At 39.7% G+C, this 19,571-nt stretch overlaps 1 protein-coding gene across 3 annotated transcripts in view; it reads left to right on the forward strand.

Moving 5' to 3' along the window:
* Positions 1-13,262: 13,262 nt before the first annotated feature.
* The window catches only part of LOC127434721 (rab effector MyRIP-like), a 190,719-nt gene continuing 184,410 nt past the window's right edge, over positions 13,263-19,571 (forward strand). For all 3 annotated transcript variants that reach the window (XM_051687646.1, XM_051687648.1, XM_051687647.1), the window contains exon 1: positions 13,263-13,395. In XM_051687646.1, coding sequence (XP_051543606.1) covers positions 13,286-13,395 — 110 coding nt within the window. In that variant the 5' untranslated portion in view covers positions 13,263-13,285. The remainder of the gene's footprint in view (positions 13,396-19,571) is intronic.

Below are 19,571 nucleotides of genomic sequence, written 5' to 3' on the forward strand. Positions count from 1 at the left end.
ATAGATCCCCTTTGATCTCAAACAATAGTGCTAAAATTTCAGGGACATTTTTAACCTTCTGTTTTGTGAGAAAATTCCTAAGAACTTTTCGTACAGGTCATCCTTCCATCCATTCATCCATACATCCGGCGGAGAGCGAGGGTCATGATGTGCCCCCGGGGAAGAGATTGGTCTCTCTAGAGCTACGCTCTGCATTTAAAGACAGGCGTGACAAGACACCATTATGTGACAAATCAGGTGTATTTTGTCCCACTGCCAGTTTTTATTTATTTGCACAATTTTAAGCTTGCTTACTTATTGATGTTTGGAGTGTTTGTATAGGTGTACCTGTAGGTAGGGGGCCCCATTTTGAAAATCTGCTTTGGGCCCCCAATGCTAGGGCTGGCTCTGCATCAATCTATCCATCCATCCATACAACCACATACATACATACTTACATACATATATACATTCGTTCTTCCATCCATCCATGCATCCATACATACATTCAGTAATGTTCATACAAACATACATACAGTACATCATCCATCCATCCATACATCCATACATACATCCATACGTTCATCCATCCATCCATCCAACAATTCAGTACATCTATCCATTCATACATACAGTTCATTCATCCATCCATCCAACCATATGGTATATCTATCCATCCATCCATCCATCCATACGTTCATCCATCCATTCATCCATCCAGTACATTTATCCATTCATTCATACAGTTCATCCATCCATCTATCCATCCATACGTTCATCCAACGATACAGTACATCTATCCATTCATTCATACAGTTCATCCATCCATCCATCTATCCATCCATCCATCCATCCAACGATACAGTACATCTATCCATTCATACATACAGTTCATCCATCCATCCATCCAACCATCTGGTATATCTATCCATCCATCCATCCATCCATACGTTCATCCAACGATACAGTACATCTATCCATTCATTCATACAGTTCATCCATCCATCTATCCATCCATCCATCCATCCAACGATACAGTACATCTATCCATTCATACATACAGTTCATCCATCCATCCATCCAACCATATGGTATATCTATCCATCATCCATCCATCCATACGTTCATCCATCCATTCATCCATCCAGTACATTTATCCATTCATTCATACAGTTCATCCATCCATCTATCCATCCATACGTTCATCCATCCAACCATACAATACATTTATCTATTCATACATACAGTTCATCCATCCATACATTCATCCATCCATCCATCCATCCATACATTTTATTTTATAATGTGTATTCTATATTGTGTGTATTGTATAATGTACATTGTATGTTATTATTTGTATATTGTGTTCTGTGTAATTATGTGTATATTAGATTTTAAATTGTGCTGTGTAAATCTGATGTTTATTGTAAATTGGTATATGTCTCATCACTGTCACGACTGCTATGTTGCTCGGAACTGCACCCAAGAATTTCACACACTATTGCAATTGTGTATATGGTTGTGTGACAATAAAAGTGATTTGATTTGATTTGATCCATCCATCCATACAGTACATCTATCCATCCATACACACATTCATACATACATCCAAACACACGTCCCTCTGTCCATACACACGCACGCACACATACATACATTTATACATACAGTTCTGCACATACATACTGTGCATACATAACATGGACATTATCTTTTTATAAGTTACATTTTATATGAATGTATAAGGTAAAGTACCAAAGTACTTTTATGTTGTTTAAAATAAGTTTTGTTGTTTTCAACAGCTTTAGATTAAGTATAGCATGTCTTACTGGAGGTCACTGCTACTGTTTAACTACTTGAAATGTCATGAAATTACCCTTTATCCCACCCTGATAAACTATCCTGCGAACTCCTGAACCCACATTTATCCCAGAAAAGCCAAATTAAATCTTAAATTTATGCCAGTTTCATGCTAATAATTAAGCCCTCTGATACACTAGCCTATACCAATTAGTTTACAACGCCTTTCATGTGCCTTTATTACAGAGGATGCAGTGAACTAGACCTTGTAATAAGCGTGTGAATGAATGTATCAATAGCGGGCTGATCTCTGTGCTGTGATTGGCTGATCGGCGGGATGATCAGGTGCTGGAAGAGGATGCAGTCAGCCGCTGGATATCACTGCGTGAATGGAGGAGAGATACGTGTAGTGAGGAAGAAAAGAAAGCTGGCGATAAAGGGATAATTAGTTATTAATCATTTCATTTATTCTTAACAATATAACTTAGTCATTGCAGAAATACACCGCTGTAAACAGGCGCAAATCCTGTAAATCAGTTCGCACCAGCCGGCGCCGCTTAAGTCAGCGCGCGTGACAGTGTGTGTGTTTGTGCCCGCGTGGGAAAATCAGAGATCAGCAATCAGTTGAAGTTTACCGAGCCAAACACGCGCGCTCTCATTCCCTGTGTGCGTGAAGAGGGCATGCGTGGACGTCTGTAGCCTGCGGAGGTTGAATTCGCGTAAGTTCTTGCAGATGTCATCACTGATTCTTTGTGGATGTTTGCTCGGATTGCACAAGCTGCTTGAATATAATGACTGTGCAAAAGGTTGTGTCTGAATTGTACAATGAGAGGATAACGCGCGTTGAAATTGAGTGTCTGGTGCATGAAACTCACTTAGCATGCTTATTGTAGCGATCGATAGCTACATATTATACATGCAACATGTGCCAGGTGCACCTGACACATCTGACTATTGTTGGATAGTTTCCTAGTGATCTGTTTGTTTTTGCATTCATTCATCCTTTTTTTCTGCACTATTGCACTGATTTTGTACTTGATATTAACATGCTGGAGCTGTGCTTGTAAATGCATTTTGTGAATGTAACATCAGTGTTTATATCCCAACAAAGTGCAGTTCATTTAGGCTGATTGTTACATTAGGGATGGATTACTCAATTAATCATCCTCTCCGCATGCATTGAGACAACCTGTCTGTGCAGCTAGTTTGATTCATTTTTCATATGACAGTGTATAATGACTGACTGATGCCCACTCTGATGTTTGGCTGCATTGTTTGGGGTATGCAGCGCACATTTGGTTAAAACTGAGTAATGAGAGCAGTGTGGATTATTAGTGCTGTGTGGATTATTGGTGTTGTGAAGAAGGGAATTTGGTCCCAAGAGCAGGAAGAGTTTAGTCTCTTAGTTTGTGGCTTGCTTTCCAGGCTTGGCATGTCTATCTAGTTTTCATAGCTAGTTAACTGGTATACGGTATTTGTGAATATGGTTCAGTTTATCCATGTTTTGTGTGGAAATATAATATCTACCAGTACTGGCTGATATCAAGGAAGTGCAAATCATTGTTCTAAAAGTGTTTTATAACACAGCGCTCTGGAATACTTGATTCTGATTCTAAACTGTATAATTGACTATCCATCCATCCTAGTAGATTTGTTTAGCGTTTTCAAGGATGAGGATGTTGAGGACATCCATGTTGGCATCTGTCTAATTTTGATGGATATTTTTGTGCCAAAAATACTCAATTTGATCGGACACCCAGCCTTTGGTGTCAACAACAAAAGATATGAAAAGTGTTTTCCTCTCCTTTTTAATAGATGATAAGCCTTTTTTTAAATTTAATTTATTCTGTTGTAACTACATGATCATCACGACCCATCAGCTGAGAACCACTGATAATATATGCTTTAGAATATATGTGAATTTGCTGTTTTTAGGATATTTATCAAATATTTGTATTAGGGCTGTTGATTTACTGAAAATGTAAGCAATTAATCATGCCCCTCTAAATTCTGTAAAAAGCCTTGATGTTTTTGTGTTCTGCAGTCAGCAGTGGGCAGCCTCAGCTTGGGCTGTACCTAGAACTCCTGGGACTATACACGCAAAGCACTTTGTCAAACCAACAAGGGCAGGCAGCACAAAATGAATACGGAGCCTTTCAGACACCGTTTACATCTGGTATTAAGATGCGTCTTGGGTGAGCCCATCACATGTGGTCAGGCAAGACACATTGCCGTTTACACTGGTCGCTTAAATTTGATTCCTGTGACCATTTGTGTTTGGATTTGCAGGGGATGGACTCTGTTTCATGACAACATACATCAGTCTCTATGTCAGTGTGTTACTGCATGACATTAAAGCGCAACATGTCAAAATACGACAAAGAAAGCACAAAAGAAACAGTACGCTGTTTCTCACAGATGCATCTTAATTTAATTTTAACACAAATGCAGCATTTAGAGCAGAATTATCTGGTTTAGTGGATTACCTGTATTATAGGAGCATTGGGTGTTCGCGCTTCTCATCTGTGTTAATATCAAACACACTGAAGAAAATATATGAAGCTTTTATATCTCCGCGATTGGACGGTTATTTCCTTTTAAAGCCGCATGTAACCGACAAAGTTTAAACTCTTGTTTTAGTGCAGCGGTTGATTGACAGGTGAGGGGTGGTGCTTCACTGCTGTCCGGGACACATTCAGGACGGATTAGTGTTTACACTTCAAATGCGATGTGGTCATATGCGTTTTTAACCACATTCGTATGTGGTTTTTGTGATCTGATCACAAAACAGTTTAGACCCCGTTTAGACCTGTATTTAGCACTGACCGCATGTGATCGGATCACCAAAAATGCATCTTAATACCAGGTGTAAACGGGGTCTCACAGATTTCGTGCTTTTGCGTTCAAAGACAGTTGGACAGAGCACAATAGAATGCATAGATCTTGAGACACGTTTTCAAAAGCTGTTTTCCAAATGACACACTATACGCTGTGCACTTACAAAATATACTATGCACTCAGCTATGTAATATATGAATTTTCAAAGGGTAGTATCATCCAAAATGGAACACTCAGCCTAAAGTTTTTTTTTACTACATGGAAGCATTCGCCACTTAACAGCTGATGAAGGGCCTGTTTACACTTGGCCACTTACTGCGTTTTCACTGATCGGATAGCTATCCAATCATGAAAAGACCAGGTGTAAATGCCCTCCGAAACGCATTCGAGATGGATTGCTCAAACCACTTCAGGAGGTGGTTTGAGACGCATTCCATTCGTAACTCGGTTAAGTGGAAATGCTTCTGGCTGTTCAAGATGCATATGTAAACTTTACTACGCCCAAACAGCGCTACGCCAGCATAGGGAAAACACGACAGTGTATTTGCAGAGGGCTCGCGTTGCGCAGTAAATAATAACAAATTAAGACACGGATGCACGTTGCAGGAAAGACAGGACTTTTTCTTCATTTATTTGATGCAGATCACTAGGGAAACTGAAACTAAACACTCAATGAGCGCAGATCATCTGTTAAGCCCTAAGGGGGGAAACACTATGTGCACAGAAACACTTGTGCACTGTTCAAAGTCAGTTGGAATCAAATAATAAATCATATCTTTTAATTTTCTGCCTGGCATTAGCATAATCACGGAAGTGAACTCTGTGTTATTTGCATATAGCACGGGAATTGAAGATCGAATTTATATCTGTTTGGCGGAGACACATTGATGTGGCCAAGTGTAAATGGAATGTGCTTATTCAATGGGATAGCAATCTGATCAGTAAAAACGCATGAAGTTACCAAGTGTAAATAGGCCCTAAAGTGACATTTCAAACGCATGTGATGTGTTGCCACTAGCTTTAGCTCTTTAGCCAACCTCAGTTCAACATTTGTATCTCAAACAACATACATATTCACACACCGTGGGGTGATGGTAAGGCATTCAACTTGCATTGATAAGGTGCTGTCTTCACTGAAGTATCGCTAGTTGCCACATTCTCCATTATTTACAACAGTTTTGTCAGACCAGCAACATATCTATTTAACTCCGTGCCTTTCACTGCATACGGCAAGCCGCGAGTGCTGAGTGCATCAAGTGTCCAACTATCCCACACTCTGTTTAAACATCCAGGTACTTATAGTACACTTCTTTTTGATGCATTTTCAGTGTTAACATACTACTCGCACAACTTACACTACAAAATGAAGTAGAATAGTGCAGAAGTATGCAGTTTGGGATGCACACACAGTTTCACTCTACTTTTACTCGACATAGCATCTTAAAATGTGCATTAATAGCACGAAACAACCAAAGTGAGATGTTCCAAGTAAGAGCTGTCAAATCGATTATAGTATTTAATCAATTAACAGCCCTAGTTTGTGTACAATAATCTGATGCAATGCTTTTGACTTACTAGGAAATGAAATTAAAAACTAGCGGTTAAGGTCTTCCTTTTTTAAGATAAGTAGATGTTTGCAGGTACATCAAATAATGATATATTAAAAGGCAGAATTTGAGGCAATTTTTTTTACTTTATAGCACCATACTATGGCTACTGTACCAAGAGGCAGCTGGAATTCTGTCATACAACTCTCTTGTGCAATGGGAAATTGCACTCAGCATATTATGAGCAGCTCTGAATAATGATACTTAAATCAAACACGGCAGGATGTTGAGCTGAAATGGAGGCCAGTCTGACGGATTGTGGTAGTTACGTTTGAGCCTAAAAGAGAATGAGTTTTCCTCCTCCTCTCCAGTCCCATTATTCAGTACAGGCAAATGACCCAAATGACACACAGAGAAAAGCAATTACTCCACACAGAGTGTTCCTTATCCCGTATATTGGGGAATAGGGGAATTTAAACCTGTTTTTCTTTTAATAAAGTGGCAGACTGGTAGTTATGAAACCTGGGTATATCATTGGCATAAATGAGCTATAACTAGCTGTTTACTTCTTTTGCTACTTTTAATTTATACCTAAATGGCAGTTTAGTTTGACCCATATGTGCATCAACCTTCTTGCCTTCATTATTAACTCTGCTTGATAAGTGGTGCTTGGTAAGGAAAGCATCACTGTTAATACTATAGTTCATACTTAGGGTTAGGGGGTTTTCAGAACTCTTAACATTATAGATGATGTGTTTGTAATTATTATTTTATTTTTATATTTTCTCCAATCCAAATTTAATATGTGGAGACATTTATATGTTAACCATTCGTAGACTGATTTCCTCAAAGTGTAACACTGTGCCTTTGTGACACTTTCAAACATTAATCTGTTTGTTTGGGCAACTCATCCAGCCCGACACAGCAACACTGTCTCAACCAGTGGTGTGAGTTTGGGTCGGGACTATCTGTTTGTACAACCAATGGCAGATGGAGGGTGTATTCGGAAATGTTTTTAAAACCACTGTTTATTTTAGCAATTCTGTTTGGTGCTTGTGTGGCAGAAATTGCACACTCCAGCTTTAAGTATAAACTTTGGTACATAACTCGTCCTGCACTGTTTGTGTGAACATGAATGATGCCTCAAATCATGTGGCTTATTGAGGACAGGTGTGCTATTACTTTTTTAAGGAATGAAACTTATGATTTCTACCTGGCAGACAAAAAAATTGGTGGAAAGAACCCATAGATTAACATTGAAGGAGGGACCTGAGCCATATCTTGGAACCAGAATATCATAGAGGGAGTATTTACACTTGGTCACTTCATACAAAGTGTAAATGCCCTCCAAGATGAATTTGAGATAGATAAACACCTGATCGCTCAAACTACCTCCGGAAGTGGTTTGAGACGCATTCCATTCAAAATCTGTCAAGTGTAAATGTGTGTAGCTGTTCAAGCCACAAACAGTGCTACGTCAGCATAGGGAAAATGTGAAACATGACAGCTGCTACCGAGGATTTGCGTAGGGCTCGTGCAATAAATAATACCAAATTAAGAAATGGATGCAGGTTGTAGGAGAGACAGAATATTTTCCTTCATTTTATTGATGCAGATCGCTGACAGAATCAAATAATAAATCTTTTACATTTGCTGCAAGGCATTAGCATAATCACGGAAGTGAAGTCTGTTACATTTGCTTATAGCGATGGAATTCAAAAGTGGATTTATGTCAGTTTGGCAGAGACACACTGATGTGGCCAACTGTTAATGGAATGTGCTTATTCAATTGGATAGCTATCCGATCAGTAAAAACGCATGAAGTGAAGTGTAAATACCTGCAGAAAGTTGGAGTGTTGGCTGTTTTCACAACCTAGCAACCACATAGCAATGGACTGAAAACCATCATGAACACCTTAGCAACCACATAAACCACCTTAGCAACCAAAATAAATATGGTAGAATGGCAGCGAGTTTTGCATGGGTGCCTTTACAGAAATCGGGAGTTCATGGCAAATTGTCCGCAAATTCCCCACAGATAATTTTCACATGCAAATGAGATTTGCAGCAAACTTGCGGCAAATTGTCCATTGTTGCTAAAGGTTTGCCGGAGGTTCACCACTACTGGCGATGAGCTGTAAACTTCTGCCAAACATTTGCGGTGAATTAAAAGCTAATTTGCATGTGAAAATAATGAGCGGAAAATTTGCTGCATATTTGCGGTAAGTTTTTTAAGGGCGAGCACATCTCTTTCTTAAGAACCTCATGAAAAAGTGAGGCAAAAGAAGGTTTTTTTTATTTTATAGGACAACACCTTGTGCTGCACTGTTTGTGCTAATTAGCTGGACTCCATAAGAGGAGTTTGGACTTTGAACAGATGGTGAGTATGACACAACAAGGTTATTGTGAGGTCATTGTATATACCCTATGTGTGTGCTGTATCCAATATGCCCACCAGGAATCTTGACCATGACATTGTCCTCAAGAGTACAGCACATCCAGAGCTGACCCACATAAAATCTTTCCTCTTCCACACCCGAACTCTCCTGTTCTGTTTTCACTCTCAATGTGCACTCAAAAGGACCAAAAAGTACAATGGTATTACTATGTGTAACAGATGTTTGTATTTGGATCAAAAGGAGGAATCGGGACATGGCAATTCCAACTCAGGAATGTCACTTTTTATTAACAGAAAATAAACACGTTTGCTTAAAGCGCAACGGTGAAGCTTCAATTTAAACAGTCAAACGTTGAAACACTGCAGCGGCCAACACAGAAACAACTTCACTGCTGGGCTCTCTCTCTCACATTTGGTGGACTGGGACATCTTATCTCCCCCAACTCTCACTGTGAACATGGAAACGGTAATTAGTCACAATTCATCAAGGATACAGAGGTGGTAAATTTGATGAGCCTCACCTGTATCCATATGCACTACCTCATAATCGACTTCCCCAACTCGCCGTGTGATCTCAAAGGACCCTTGCCACTTTGCGAGTAATTTAGAGCTTGATGTGGGTAATAATACAAGTATTTTATCTCCCTGTGCAAGCTCCCGTAGCCGAGCTCCCCGTTATACAGCCGGGACTGACGTTCTTGAGCCTGTAGCAAATTCTCCTGTGATAGACGCCCCAGTGTGTGGAGTTTTGCTGTCAGGTCAAGAACGTATTGAATTTCATTTTTGCTCTGTGAAGGTCCCTCCTCCTAATTTTCCTTCATGATGTCTAAGACGCCACGTGGCTTATGCCCATATAACATTTCAAACAGGGAAAACCCCATGGAGGCTTGCAGGACCTCTCGCACTGCAAATAACAGGGGTTCGAGCCACTTATCCCAATTTCAAACATCTTTGTGAACGAACTAATGAATCATATTTTTAAGGTCTTATTAAATCATTCAACCAAGCCATCCATTTGTGGATGGTACACGCTTGTCCGAATAGATTTAATACCCAATAATTCATACAGCTCGCGTAGTGTACGTGACATGAAATTAGTGCCCTGGTCAGTGAGGATTTCTTTCAGAATCCCCAGTCGGGAGAATATTCTGAAGAGTACCTCCGCAACACTACGTGCTGAGATGTTGCAAAGAGGCACTTCTTCCGGGTATCACGTTGCGTAGTCCACCAGAACCAACACAAAGCGATGCCCGTGTGCTGACCGTTCTAATGGCCCAACGAGGTCCATGCCAATTCTGTCAAATGGAACTTTGATCAGCGGAAGAGGGCGCAATGGTGCTTTTGGTGTGGCCGGCGGATTCACCAGCTGACATTCGCGGCATGTCGCGTGAATGCCCAGCAAATAGAAATGGGCCATGAGACGGCTTAGTGTTTTCCCCTGTCCCAAGTGACCTGCCATCGGACTATGATGAGCCGCCTGGAACAACATTTCCCGATGGCTCCTTGGTATCCCCAGCGGGAATTCCCCTAAGGGCTGGGGAAGCCGAGGCTTCCCACTCCATTACGTCATCCTGACACAGAGCTGACGTAGAAGGCCCCAGCTCCACCTCACCCATCAGCGCATTGCACATCCCAGACTGTACTATTGTATTACAGGACCCATCCACACACAACCCCTTTAACAATTCGGGAAAAGCCAGCCAATTAGTACCCAAAATTAGTGGATGGGTGAGGCGGGAACTAACCACAGTCTCAAAGTTATGCTTTTGACCCCGAAATAGAATAGTGACTATCACTGCAGGATAATCGTAAATATCCCGTACACACACCTCACCTTCACCTGCTTATTTGTATCCAATGCCCCATTCTGAACCAAGCATTGATGAATGGAGGTTTGGTTACAATCTAAATCCACCAAGGCTTGGTATGTACCCCCCAATACTCACGGGTATTTGGTATGTCCCTGCCCGATCGGGGGCGGCCTGTGGAGTGTCGGGGACCCGGATCAATGTCCCCACCTCCATCACCGGGCACTGTTCACGGATGTGTCCTGGCTCCCCGCAACTCCAACAGACCGGCTCAAACCTCATACCCACACCAGTGGCGGCAGCTTCCCCCACCTGAGAGGAAGAATTTGTAAAGCGGGGAGAGAGAGGCCGGGGCACCAGTCTCGGGGGATTGTTCCACCATTTCCGGGGAACGGGATAGGTCGGAAAGAAGGAGGGGATGTGGGAAGGGGAGGGACCACAGAGAGAGAGAGATAGAGTGGGGCACACCGGCCACCGGGTACGCCGCTAAATGGTCTTCCGCCAACTGCACTGCTTTATCCGGTGACGCCGGTCAGTGGCACTGGACCCACTCCACTGTTCCTTTCGGTAGTTTGGAGATGAATTGTTCCAAAACCACGAGATCGATGACACCCCTGACGTCGCTCGGCCAGCACCCACCACAGCAGGTGTCACAGAGCTGTTGAGTGAAGGCAAACGGGTGACCGACATCGCTCAGCATCAGGGATTGGAACCGCTGGTGATGCTCTTCGGGACTATGGCCGACCCGCTTCAGGATTGCTTTTTTCAGCTCAGGGTACCTTAGGAGGTTGTTGACCGGGAGCTGTTGAGGCGCGAGTTGGGCCTCCCTGGTCATCAGCGGTAGGAGGTGGACTGCCCATTGCGCCCACGGCCATTCCAGACTTGGGCCGTGTGCTCGAAGAGCTGCAGAAAGGCCTCAGGGGCATCTTGCTCCCCCATCTTCGCCAGCGTCACATGGGGGTTCGCTGCTGCCAGGTTCGCACCAGACAGGCGCTTGACCACGGCCTCACCTCCACACTGTGTTTTTTTAAACATGGTACCATGGTAATACCATGTTTTTTTGGATAAGTACTGTACCATGGCAGTGCCATAGTATTTTTTTAAATACCTTGTAAACTGTATAATTGTAATCTTTTAGTTCTATGATTGAAAGTAACATGGTTTTACCATCTGATACTATCACTGTACCAAGGTAATGCCACTGTACATGTTATAATGGTAGGTAAGGTAGTCTCCCATTAAATAAAATAGCAAGTTTGAATGTTAAAAGACAAAATATCTATCTACACCAAAAATCTAGCAGTCTTTTGAGGCTCAATATGAAACTAGTATGACTTCAGGCTCCATCATTATCTCCCTTGTTTCTCTCTTGATATGTGCGTATTGAATGGCTAGCACTAAAGCGCTTTACTGTCAGAGTGAAAGCAGGTGCGTCTATAAAAATCTTGCCACCATCTGCGAATATAAAGGTGTGTGATGAGCTTTGGGTGGTTGTGTGAAACTAGCCTTATTTGATATTTGAGAATATTTGATAATTGCAGAAATGCTGGGTAATGAATAGTTAGTTACTGATTCATCTTAGTGTGTGTGTGTGTGTGTGTGTGTATAAGAAAGAGAGACAAAGAGAGAGAGAGAGGATTGTAAACAGGTGGAGTGTAATGTGATTGGTAGAGCTTAAAGGGCACAGCTGACTGAGTCATCACCCAGAGGCTGTGTTTAACGTCATACACTCTCTCTCCTTCTCTATGTCAGCATCTCTCTCCCTCTTTCTAGTACTGTCTCTGACTCTTATTCTGTAATTGGCCCACCTCCTTCAACACAGTCTAATCCTGATTCCTTTTTTTTCACAACACTTTATCAATAAGCAGATACACACAGGTAGACACGTCCACATAAACCATCTAAATGGGGACATACAATAGACGTCTATTGCTTTTATATAAACAAACCCTAACCCTACCACTAAAAGAAAAGACTTTGCATTTTTATAACTGTAAACAAAGTGTTTTACAACTGATGATGCCCCAAATGTCCCCAATGGGAAGTTTTTTCAGATTTAGCTCACTATTTGCTCCCAAACTATAGCTACACTCACACACAGACACATAGTCACAGTGCCCCCTTTTGTTTGTAACCCAGCTTCATAACAGTTCAGTAAGCAGAATGAACTAAATATTTGGCCGTCCTATTAAAACTCTGGTGGATAGTCTTGTGGTTTGTTACACTGCGTATTTCTCTCAATCTCTTTATATTATCGGTCACTTTTCTCTCTTTGTTTGCCTCTGCTGGACCGGTTCTGAAATGTTCTGATCCATTTCAGCCTCGCCCTCATGAACCAGTTTAATGAGAGAGAAAGAGAGCAGGGATACAGGTAGAATTCTTCCCAATAGCTGTGTGCATTAATGCAGGTCTAAAGCCATGTGTGCATTGTACCGATCATATCTCAATGTGTATGTTTGCTTGTTAAAGATAACCTTTTTATTTTAGGAACTCTTTAGCGTATTTACTTTTTAATTTTATACTTGTGAATGTATGTCCAGTTAGGTCTGTCTGTGGATAAGCTTTGGTTGCTGTGCTGTGGCATGGCTTTGTGATAAACATTTGTAATTGCATATTGCCTGCCTGACTGTCAGCTTTAGGGATGGGAATTGTAAGCAATTTAACGATTGTGATTCCTATTCTTTAACAGTTCTGTTAACGATTTGCCTTTTGAGGAAGAAACATTTTGAAATAAGAAATGCGATTTTTATTGCATTCACTGCCCTCAGCAGTCAAAAGATTCTTGTTCAGAATGACTTTCAGTAAATTTTCTCTCTTCTTCCTCAGTGACCTTCAAGCTTCCTCTCGCAACTCTCCAACAACAACCTTTGGTGATCCCAGCATCTTGACCTTTGACCCTGGACTCAGAAAGAGTGATGGGGCGTAAGCTGGACCTGTCTGGTCTGACCAATGATGAAGCGGAGCACGTAATCCAAGTCGTACAGAGAGACATGAAACTGCGTAAGAAGGAAGAGAAGAGACTCAGGTAAGAGCACGTATGCATATGAAGACGTCTGTCAAGTTTATATGCAAATTAATTTGACTGGCAATTTATGCAGAAGTGTGTATGTGTCTGAGAGGCAGTGTGTGTACGCACTTTCTTGTGTCTGCTCTCAGTTTTGATGACTGAGTCACTCCATTACCTGAGTCATTCCTGTTTTGCAGTAAATTTTCATGTCCCTATATACATATATTGTATGTCTTATAGGGGTTTAACGGTACATGTATTCATCCCAAACTGTCACGGTACTGACGTCACGGTTCAGTGCATACAGTCAGACGAAGAATAGATCTGAGTCAGTCACAGGCGATCCACACGTCAATCCAGAAGGGGGAGCGTGCGGTAATGCAACGCTGTTTGCTAACCGCCACAACAGGAAAAAGAGCAGAAGAAGAAGAGACCATCTATGCACCAACCCAAAACAAGAATGGCTTCTCCTAATACACAAGTTTTGTTTTTCATTATTCTATTTATTTTGTACTTTTATAACACAAGAGATGCTTTTCAGTTTTGTAGCTGATTGTGACCAAATACCTTTTGCTTTTATCAACCCTACAAAAAAATATGGCCTATGCAAGAGTGCATTCTGTTTACTGCTTAGTGCTTAATACACTAAAGGAGGCTGTACTGTACCAACTACCTCAGGGGGGACTAAATGCCGCTAGGTGGAACAAACTGTAATTTGCACTACTGTCTGTTCAAAATAAATGAAAAGAAACCTAGCATTTGGGATTTGTTGCTTTTTCCTGTTGTACCGAACTCGTATCAAACCGTGACCCCAATTCCGAGGTGTGTACCGAACCGTGACTTCTGTGTACCGTTACACCCCTAAAAGATAAAATATTAAACAATCAGTCTTAATGATGTAAATCAAAACATATATTTAGTTTCTATTAGTTTCTATTATTATTGCTATGCTTCGTCTAAATATTAGAACATTAAAGTCACCATGAATTCAAAATTGACAGTTCTTATTGTCTTATTGAATGTTGCTGTTTTTATTGTAAACGATTTATCTGTGCACATTATTATTATTTTTAAATGGTTTGCCCTCTTAAACTTTAATCAAAAACAACAACTTGCCCCCACCTCGCAATAACTTCTCTTCTCTGCTGATGTATGTCCTGGTGCGAGGGCTGGGGAAAAATGTTGACCAATAGCCAGACGAGTTTCAATCCCTCCCCACCAGCCCCGCATCATTCAAATGATACGATCACAGCAATTGGCAAACAACATGTTGAATGTGTATTTTATGTTGCTCCCCTCCCCAAACCCTCTTCTGGATACCCAAACTACCCTGTTTGCGTGCCCGCTGGCTTGAATTTTTACATTTCAAAGAAGGAGGGATATCGGAGAATTTGCGTTTGTGTTGCTAGGGCAAGTTGCTGGAGTTTATTTATAGTTTTTGTGCAGCCAGAGATTTCTTGATATGTACAGTTTGAGTAAGAGTTCTTCATTTATTATGTTTGGTGTATTGTGATAAAAAAATATATAATATATTGTTTTTTACTTGCTTGTTTCTCATTTATCTGTATTGGCAACGGCTCCCACTTGATCATAAACAAAGACCGCAATGTGATGTGTGCGTTTGTGGACTGGTTATGTAGTAATGTTCGGTTCTCAAAACTTTTGAAAAGCTGGCCGGTATTGAGATCACGTCACAAGTTTTCCCGGTAAGCGACACTGACATGAGCAGCATGGTGTAAAGGGGTATGTGTGTGTGTGGCTGTAAACTAAAACCTGCTGGCTATTTTTTTAAATGGGATGAGTCGATCGACGTGTCCCACCCCCAATTCCTGTTTCAGTAGGAAATACGTCAAAACAGCAAATCGAACAGCGCTCGTCAAGGCACTTCAGTGCGACTTTAAGAAATATTTCAGGTGTTTCTTCATTTTCTTTATTCCTTTCTCTATTCAAAATGTTTCAAATAAATGTTTTGTATTGGTTTTTCCTGTGTCCTCAATATCACTTTCTATCTGATTAGTCTTGTTATATTCCTTTAACAAAAGTCCTTAATGACATCATCTTCTAGGAAATGCATCATGTTTGGAGGGAAAACAACAACACAAAATGAGGAAGTTTTAGCAATTGATTTTATGAATTTTGTCATGTTATGTGGTATTGAGTAATTTATTTCACTTTAAAATATTCCATGCTTTTAGATAAAATACAGAAATTGGTATCAATATTATCAACATTTCAAAATATGGTTAAAAATATATCAAAATTAACTTTAAGTTGACGCCCTCTTGTAAGCCTCTATCTATCACCTTAATTGCTAGCTTTAGCTCTTTATCTCCATCATGTTAGTATCATTATTTCCATTCTGTTAGGTCCCATCCCTTTAGACACCCTGTTAATTTCTTAATTTTCATGCTGTTAGGTTCAATATAGTGTTGTCACGATACCAAAATTTAAGTAGTCGGTACCGATACCAGTGAAATTTCACAGTTCTCTATACCAATTTTGATACTACAGCAACAATGTGCTAATATGGGAATGTGCTATTGAACACATTCCTTTAGCCTATTTAAAGGTAAATTTCAATGTAAATAATAATTTTAAAGATATGCATGCTTCCTTAAAGTGTTTCTAAATTAAGCATGCATTGCTTAAATTTTTAAGCAGGCCCTACTGAAATCTGTTTTATTTTTCCCCCACATTTTTTAAGTAATTGTTCCAGTATTCCATGTTTAAAGTTTAATTTCATCATCAAAATGATGTCTAATCAAATTAATTGTTAAAGGTTTTAAAAACATTTAACAAGTAAAAAATAGAACAATTACTTTCCAGCACACCATTGCATTTTTTAACAAACTTTTATTCAGGATTATAGCACTCTTGCTTGTGATATATTGCTTAATTTTTATCATAATTATTATTAATTTTATTATTATTCAGTAACCATTATTTATTATTATTATTATTTTTTTTAATTATTATTACTACAGTGAATATTACATTTTACTATACAGTTGTAATATATTTCTGTTGCAGTTTCTTCAATTTCAGGCATCTAGCTTTTATTTTGAGTCATGCTTTTATTTTGACGTGTGGTTTTGACAGAAGCTTCACTTTTTCTGGCGGATAAACATTTTGCAACACGGCCCAGTGTGATCATTAAAGCGCAAATGCTGTTATTTCATTATATAAATATATAGTCTATGCTGCTTGCTTCACAGTGGTTTATTGCTCTGCTTTGACACCTCATACAATGCAAATGATTCTCAATATCTGGAGTTTCTAGTGTATGAGCAGTCGGCTTCATCATTTAAAGCACGCAGCTTAAATGCAGACTGATTGCAGCCTTTTGCAGTTTAATAATACCAAGTCAGACTTGGTACCAAAGTACAAGTACTTTTGATAACATTAGTTCCATACTTATAGGCATCCTGTTAATTTTTTTTATTGTGTTTTTGGTGCATAATAATATATAAAAAAGTAACTGTATAGTTAATACATTTTAAGTGCCTGAGCTTGACCAGAGCATATTTTTCAGTATCTACTCTACCCTATTATAGAAATACTTCCTTAAATTACAAAACAGGCATATTTCATTTTTTAAAAAGCTATAAAGCTCAAAAGGTACAGCATAACATGAATTAACTTGTTTTAATGCCAAGGGGGAAACATACTATATATATTTATATACCACTCTTTTCCTTCTACCTGTCTTTCTCTCTCTGTTATTAATGTTGCTTCATTGGTCAACTACTTTTTCCTCTTGTCATTTTGATGTATTCAGCAGCTCCTTAGAATTGCAGAGGGTATCTAATGACAGGGCTGTCAGCGTGATGTATGATATTTATGTTCTAAAACTGTGTAACGTGGTTGTTATTGCATTTCCTGGCTAGAATACGGATATGCATTGGAGTTTATGCATACGGTGAAAAGGCTGTTCTGCTTATATATCTGCCTAAAAAAAGTCAAAAATGTTAAATAACAATGTCTCTAACAACACTTCAGTTTGGCAGTTAGGATGCTGCGAGATTTCCTGTGTGAGGGTAGATAATTGGAGGGCAGAGGTTATGGATCTCGAGATTGCTCAGTGTTGTGATTTTGAGTGTTGTCAGACTTGACTCACTTTGGTCAAGATCTCTGGCTTCTTTTTGTTGAGTCAGCACTGTGTCATTGGCCCCTGAAGGGCCATACTCTCAGTGAATGTGTTAGATAATGCATCTCCATGTCTAGCGTTTTTACTGAGTGCTTGTCAACAGGGCTGTGTGAATTATTTGGCATAGAAGGGAATAATCTGTCATTGACTCAGTAACGATTTCATTGGGGCTTTCAAAGTGGCTCCAACTAAACTTTGTGGTTAAACTGTTTTAAAGGTCAGACTTATTTAGTCATTTTTGACATACTCATCATCTGACAGTACACTTAAGAGTTTTGAAGACATGTAATCAGGGCTCCAGACTAAAAAAAAAATGACTTAGGAGCCATTGGATCCTAAACTGAAACATTAAGGAACCAAAAGGCTGTTTTTAGTTGCCAAATCACAGAATTGCTCGATTTAGATTGCTGTTCAGAAACAAGAAAGAAAGCCGAAGAAAAGGAAGACAGCTGACAACCCATTAATCTGAGGTTTAATAAACAGTATATATAGTTGAGAAGTTACGTTTGCATTCCTTTTTGTTTCATAAATGTTCACACACCTTTCATAATTTGTATAAATATAAGAGATAAAAACATTTATTTAATACTGCTCTTCAGAATCTACATTACAGATATTTACATAAAAGTATAGTATGCATATAGTAATGTGTTGTCTTCTTGAGCATCAGCGAATGTGTGCACCTTGTGTAATAGTTGTGTACAAGTCCCTCAATAGACCTTTTCACACTTGGTTTTGGAACGTGGAAGTAAACGATTGCAGGATGAACTTCGACAGCGGTGAATGGGAGTGAGTGGGAGACCACAGCAAATATTATTTTCACTTACCCATTCGCTCCAAGAACAAAAGAAAAAATCCACTATTACATTTGAATGACTTTCCAGAAGAAAAAAAAAATAGAGAGCAGTGGATTAAGACTGTCAGATGGGAGATGATGGCAAATTTACTGTCACACTCTCAGCAGCTGCAATCGAAACCTCCTCGCAGCTGTGGTAATTAATTTTTTAAAACTAATTCCAGGGTAATATAACACAAAGCATAATGTTATAAACCTACACTCAATATTTTAAAAAAAATTAGCATATAAAAATGTTGCTAGATTTACACTGTTAAGTAAGGCAGAAACGCATCATCACAGTCTGTGAAAAAGGTCTATTGTCCTAAGTGTTAAAAGCTTGACTATATATATAGATAAATATAATTTAAATTGTTTTAAATATTGCCTTAGTCTTTCTTTACTGTTACCGGCTGGCCCAGACACAGAGACTACGAGAGTGCAAACTGAATGAAATCCCAGATGCAGTTTATTGTGCTACTCCAATCCCAATTAATAATTACCAGAAGAAGAAAAGTGGTACACAATATGGGACTTGTAATTATAAAGAAGCCAGAAATACACATGGGACTCTTATTTTGAAATGTCTGCATTCCCAGTTGTGAGCTCACTGATGGGTGAGTCGCTGAGAAAGTGAATCTGATTCAAACTGCTAACCTGAGCTCCTGAGTTCAAACCCTCAGTTCTTTTCGGGTGATTCATGAAAAAGACCCGGTTCAAAAGAGTCATTTGGTCACGACACTCTCACGCTGGGTTTGTTGTTGGGTGTGGTGCAGCAAGCTCATCAGAAACAGAAAGAGTGAAAAGTGGCGCATGATACACTGGTGCGCGCTATAAAGATACATTCAATAACACAAGATGATATATGACGAAACCGCATATGAATGCACACAACCCGACTGTCACCAACGGCGACTAGGTTTTAAATTATTGTCGCAATCAATTATTTTTGGTTGCGTTTGCGACCATTTAGTCGCAATCTGGAGCCCTGGTACTGATTGAATATTGTACATAACATGTCATTTATAAAATTGTACAGTCATGAGCCGAATTCCTGACATCATTGAAATGCTTTTTACCATCGAATGCTACCTTTGCAGGTTAGATACAGAGTTAAGGCATCAAGGTACATCATCATGCCATGACAAATCTTGTCTACTAATATTTCTTCATTTGGTTGGTTTTAGAAGTACAAAATAAATACAGTAAATG

This window comes from Myxocyprinus asiaticus, chromosome 44, assembly GCF_019703515.2.
Source record: "Myxocyprinus asiaticus isolate MX2 ecotype Aquarium Trade chromosome 44, UBuf_Myxa_2, whole genome shotgun sequence".
Classification (NCBI taxonomy): domain Eukaryota; kingdom Metazoa; phylum Chordata; class Actinopteri; order Cypriniformes; family Catostomidae; genus Myxocyprinus; species Myxocyprinus asiaticus.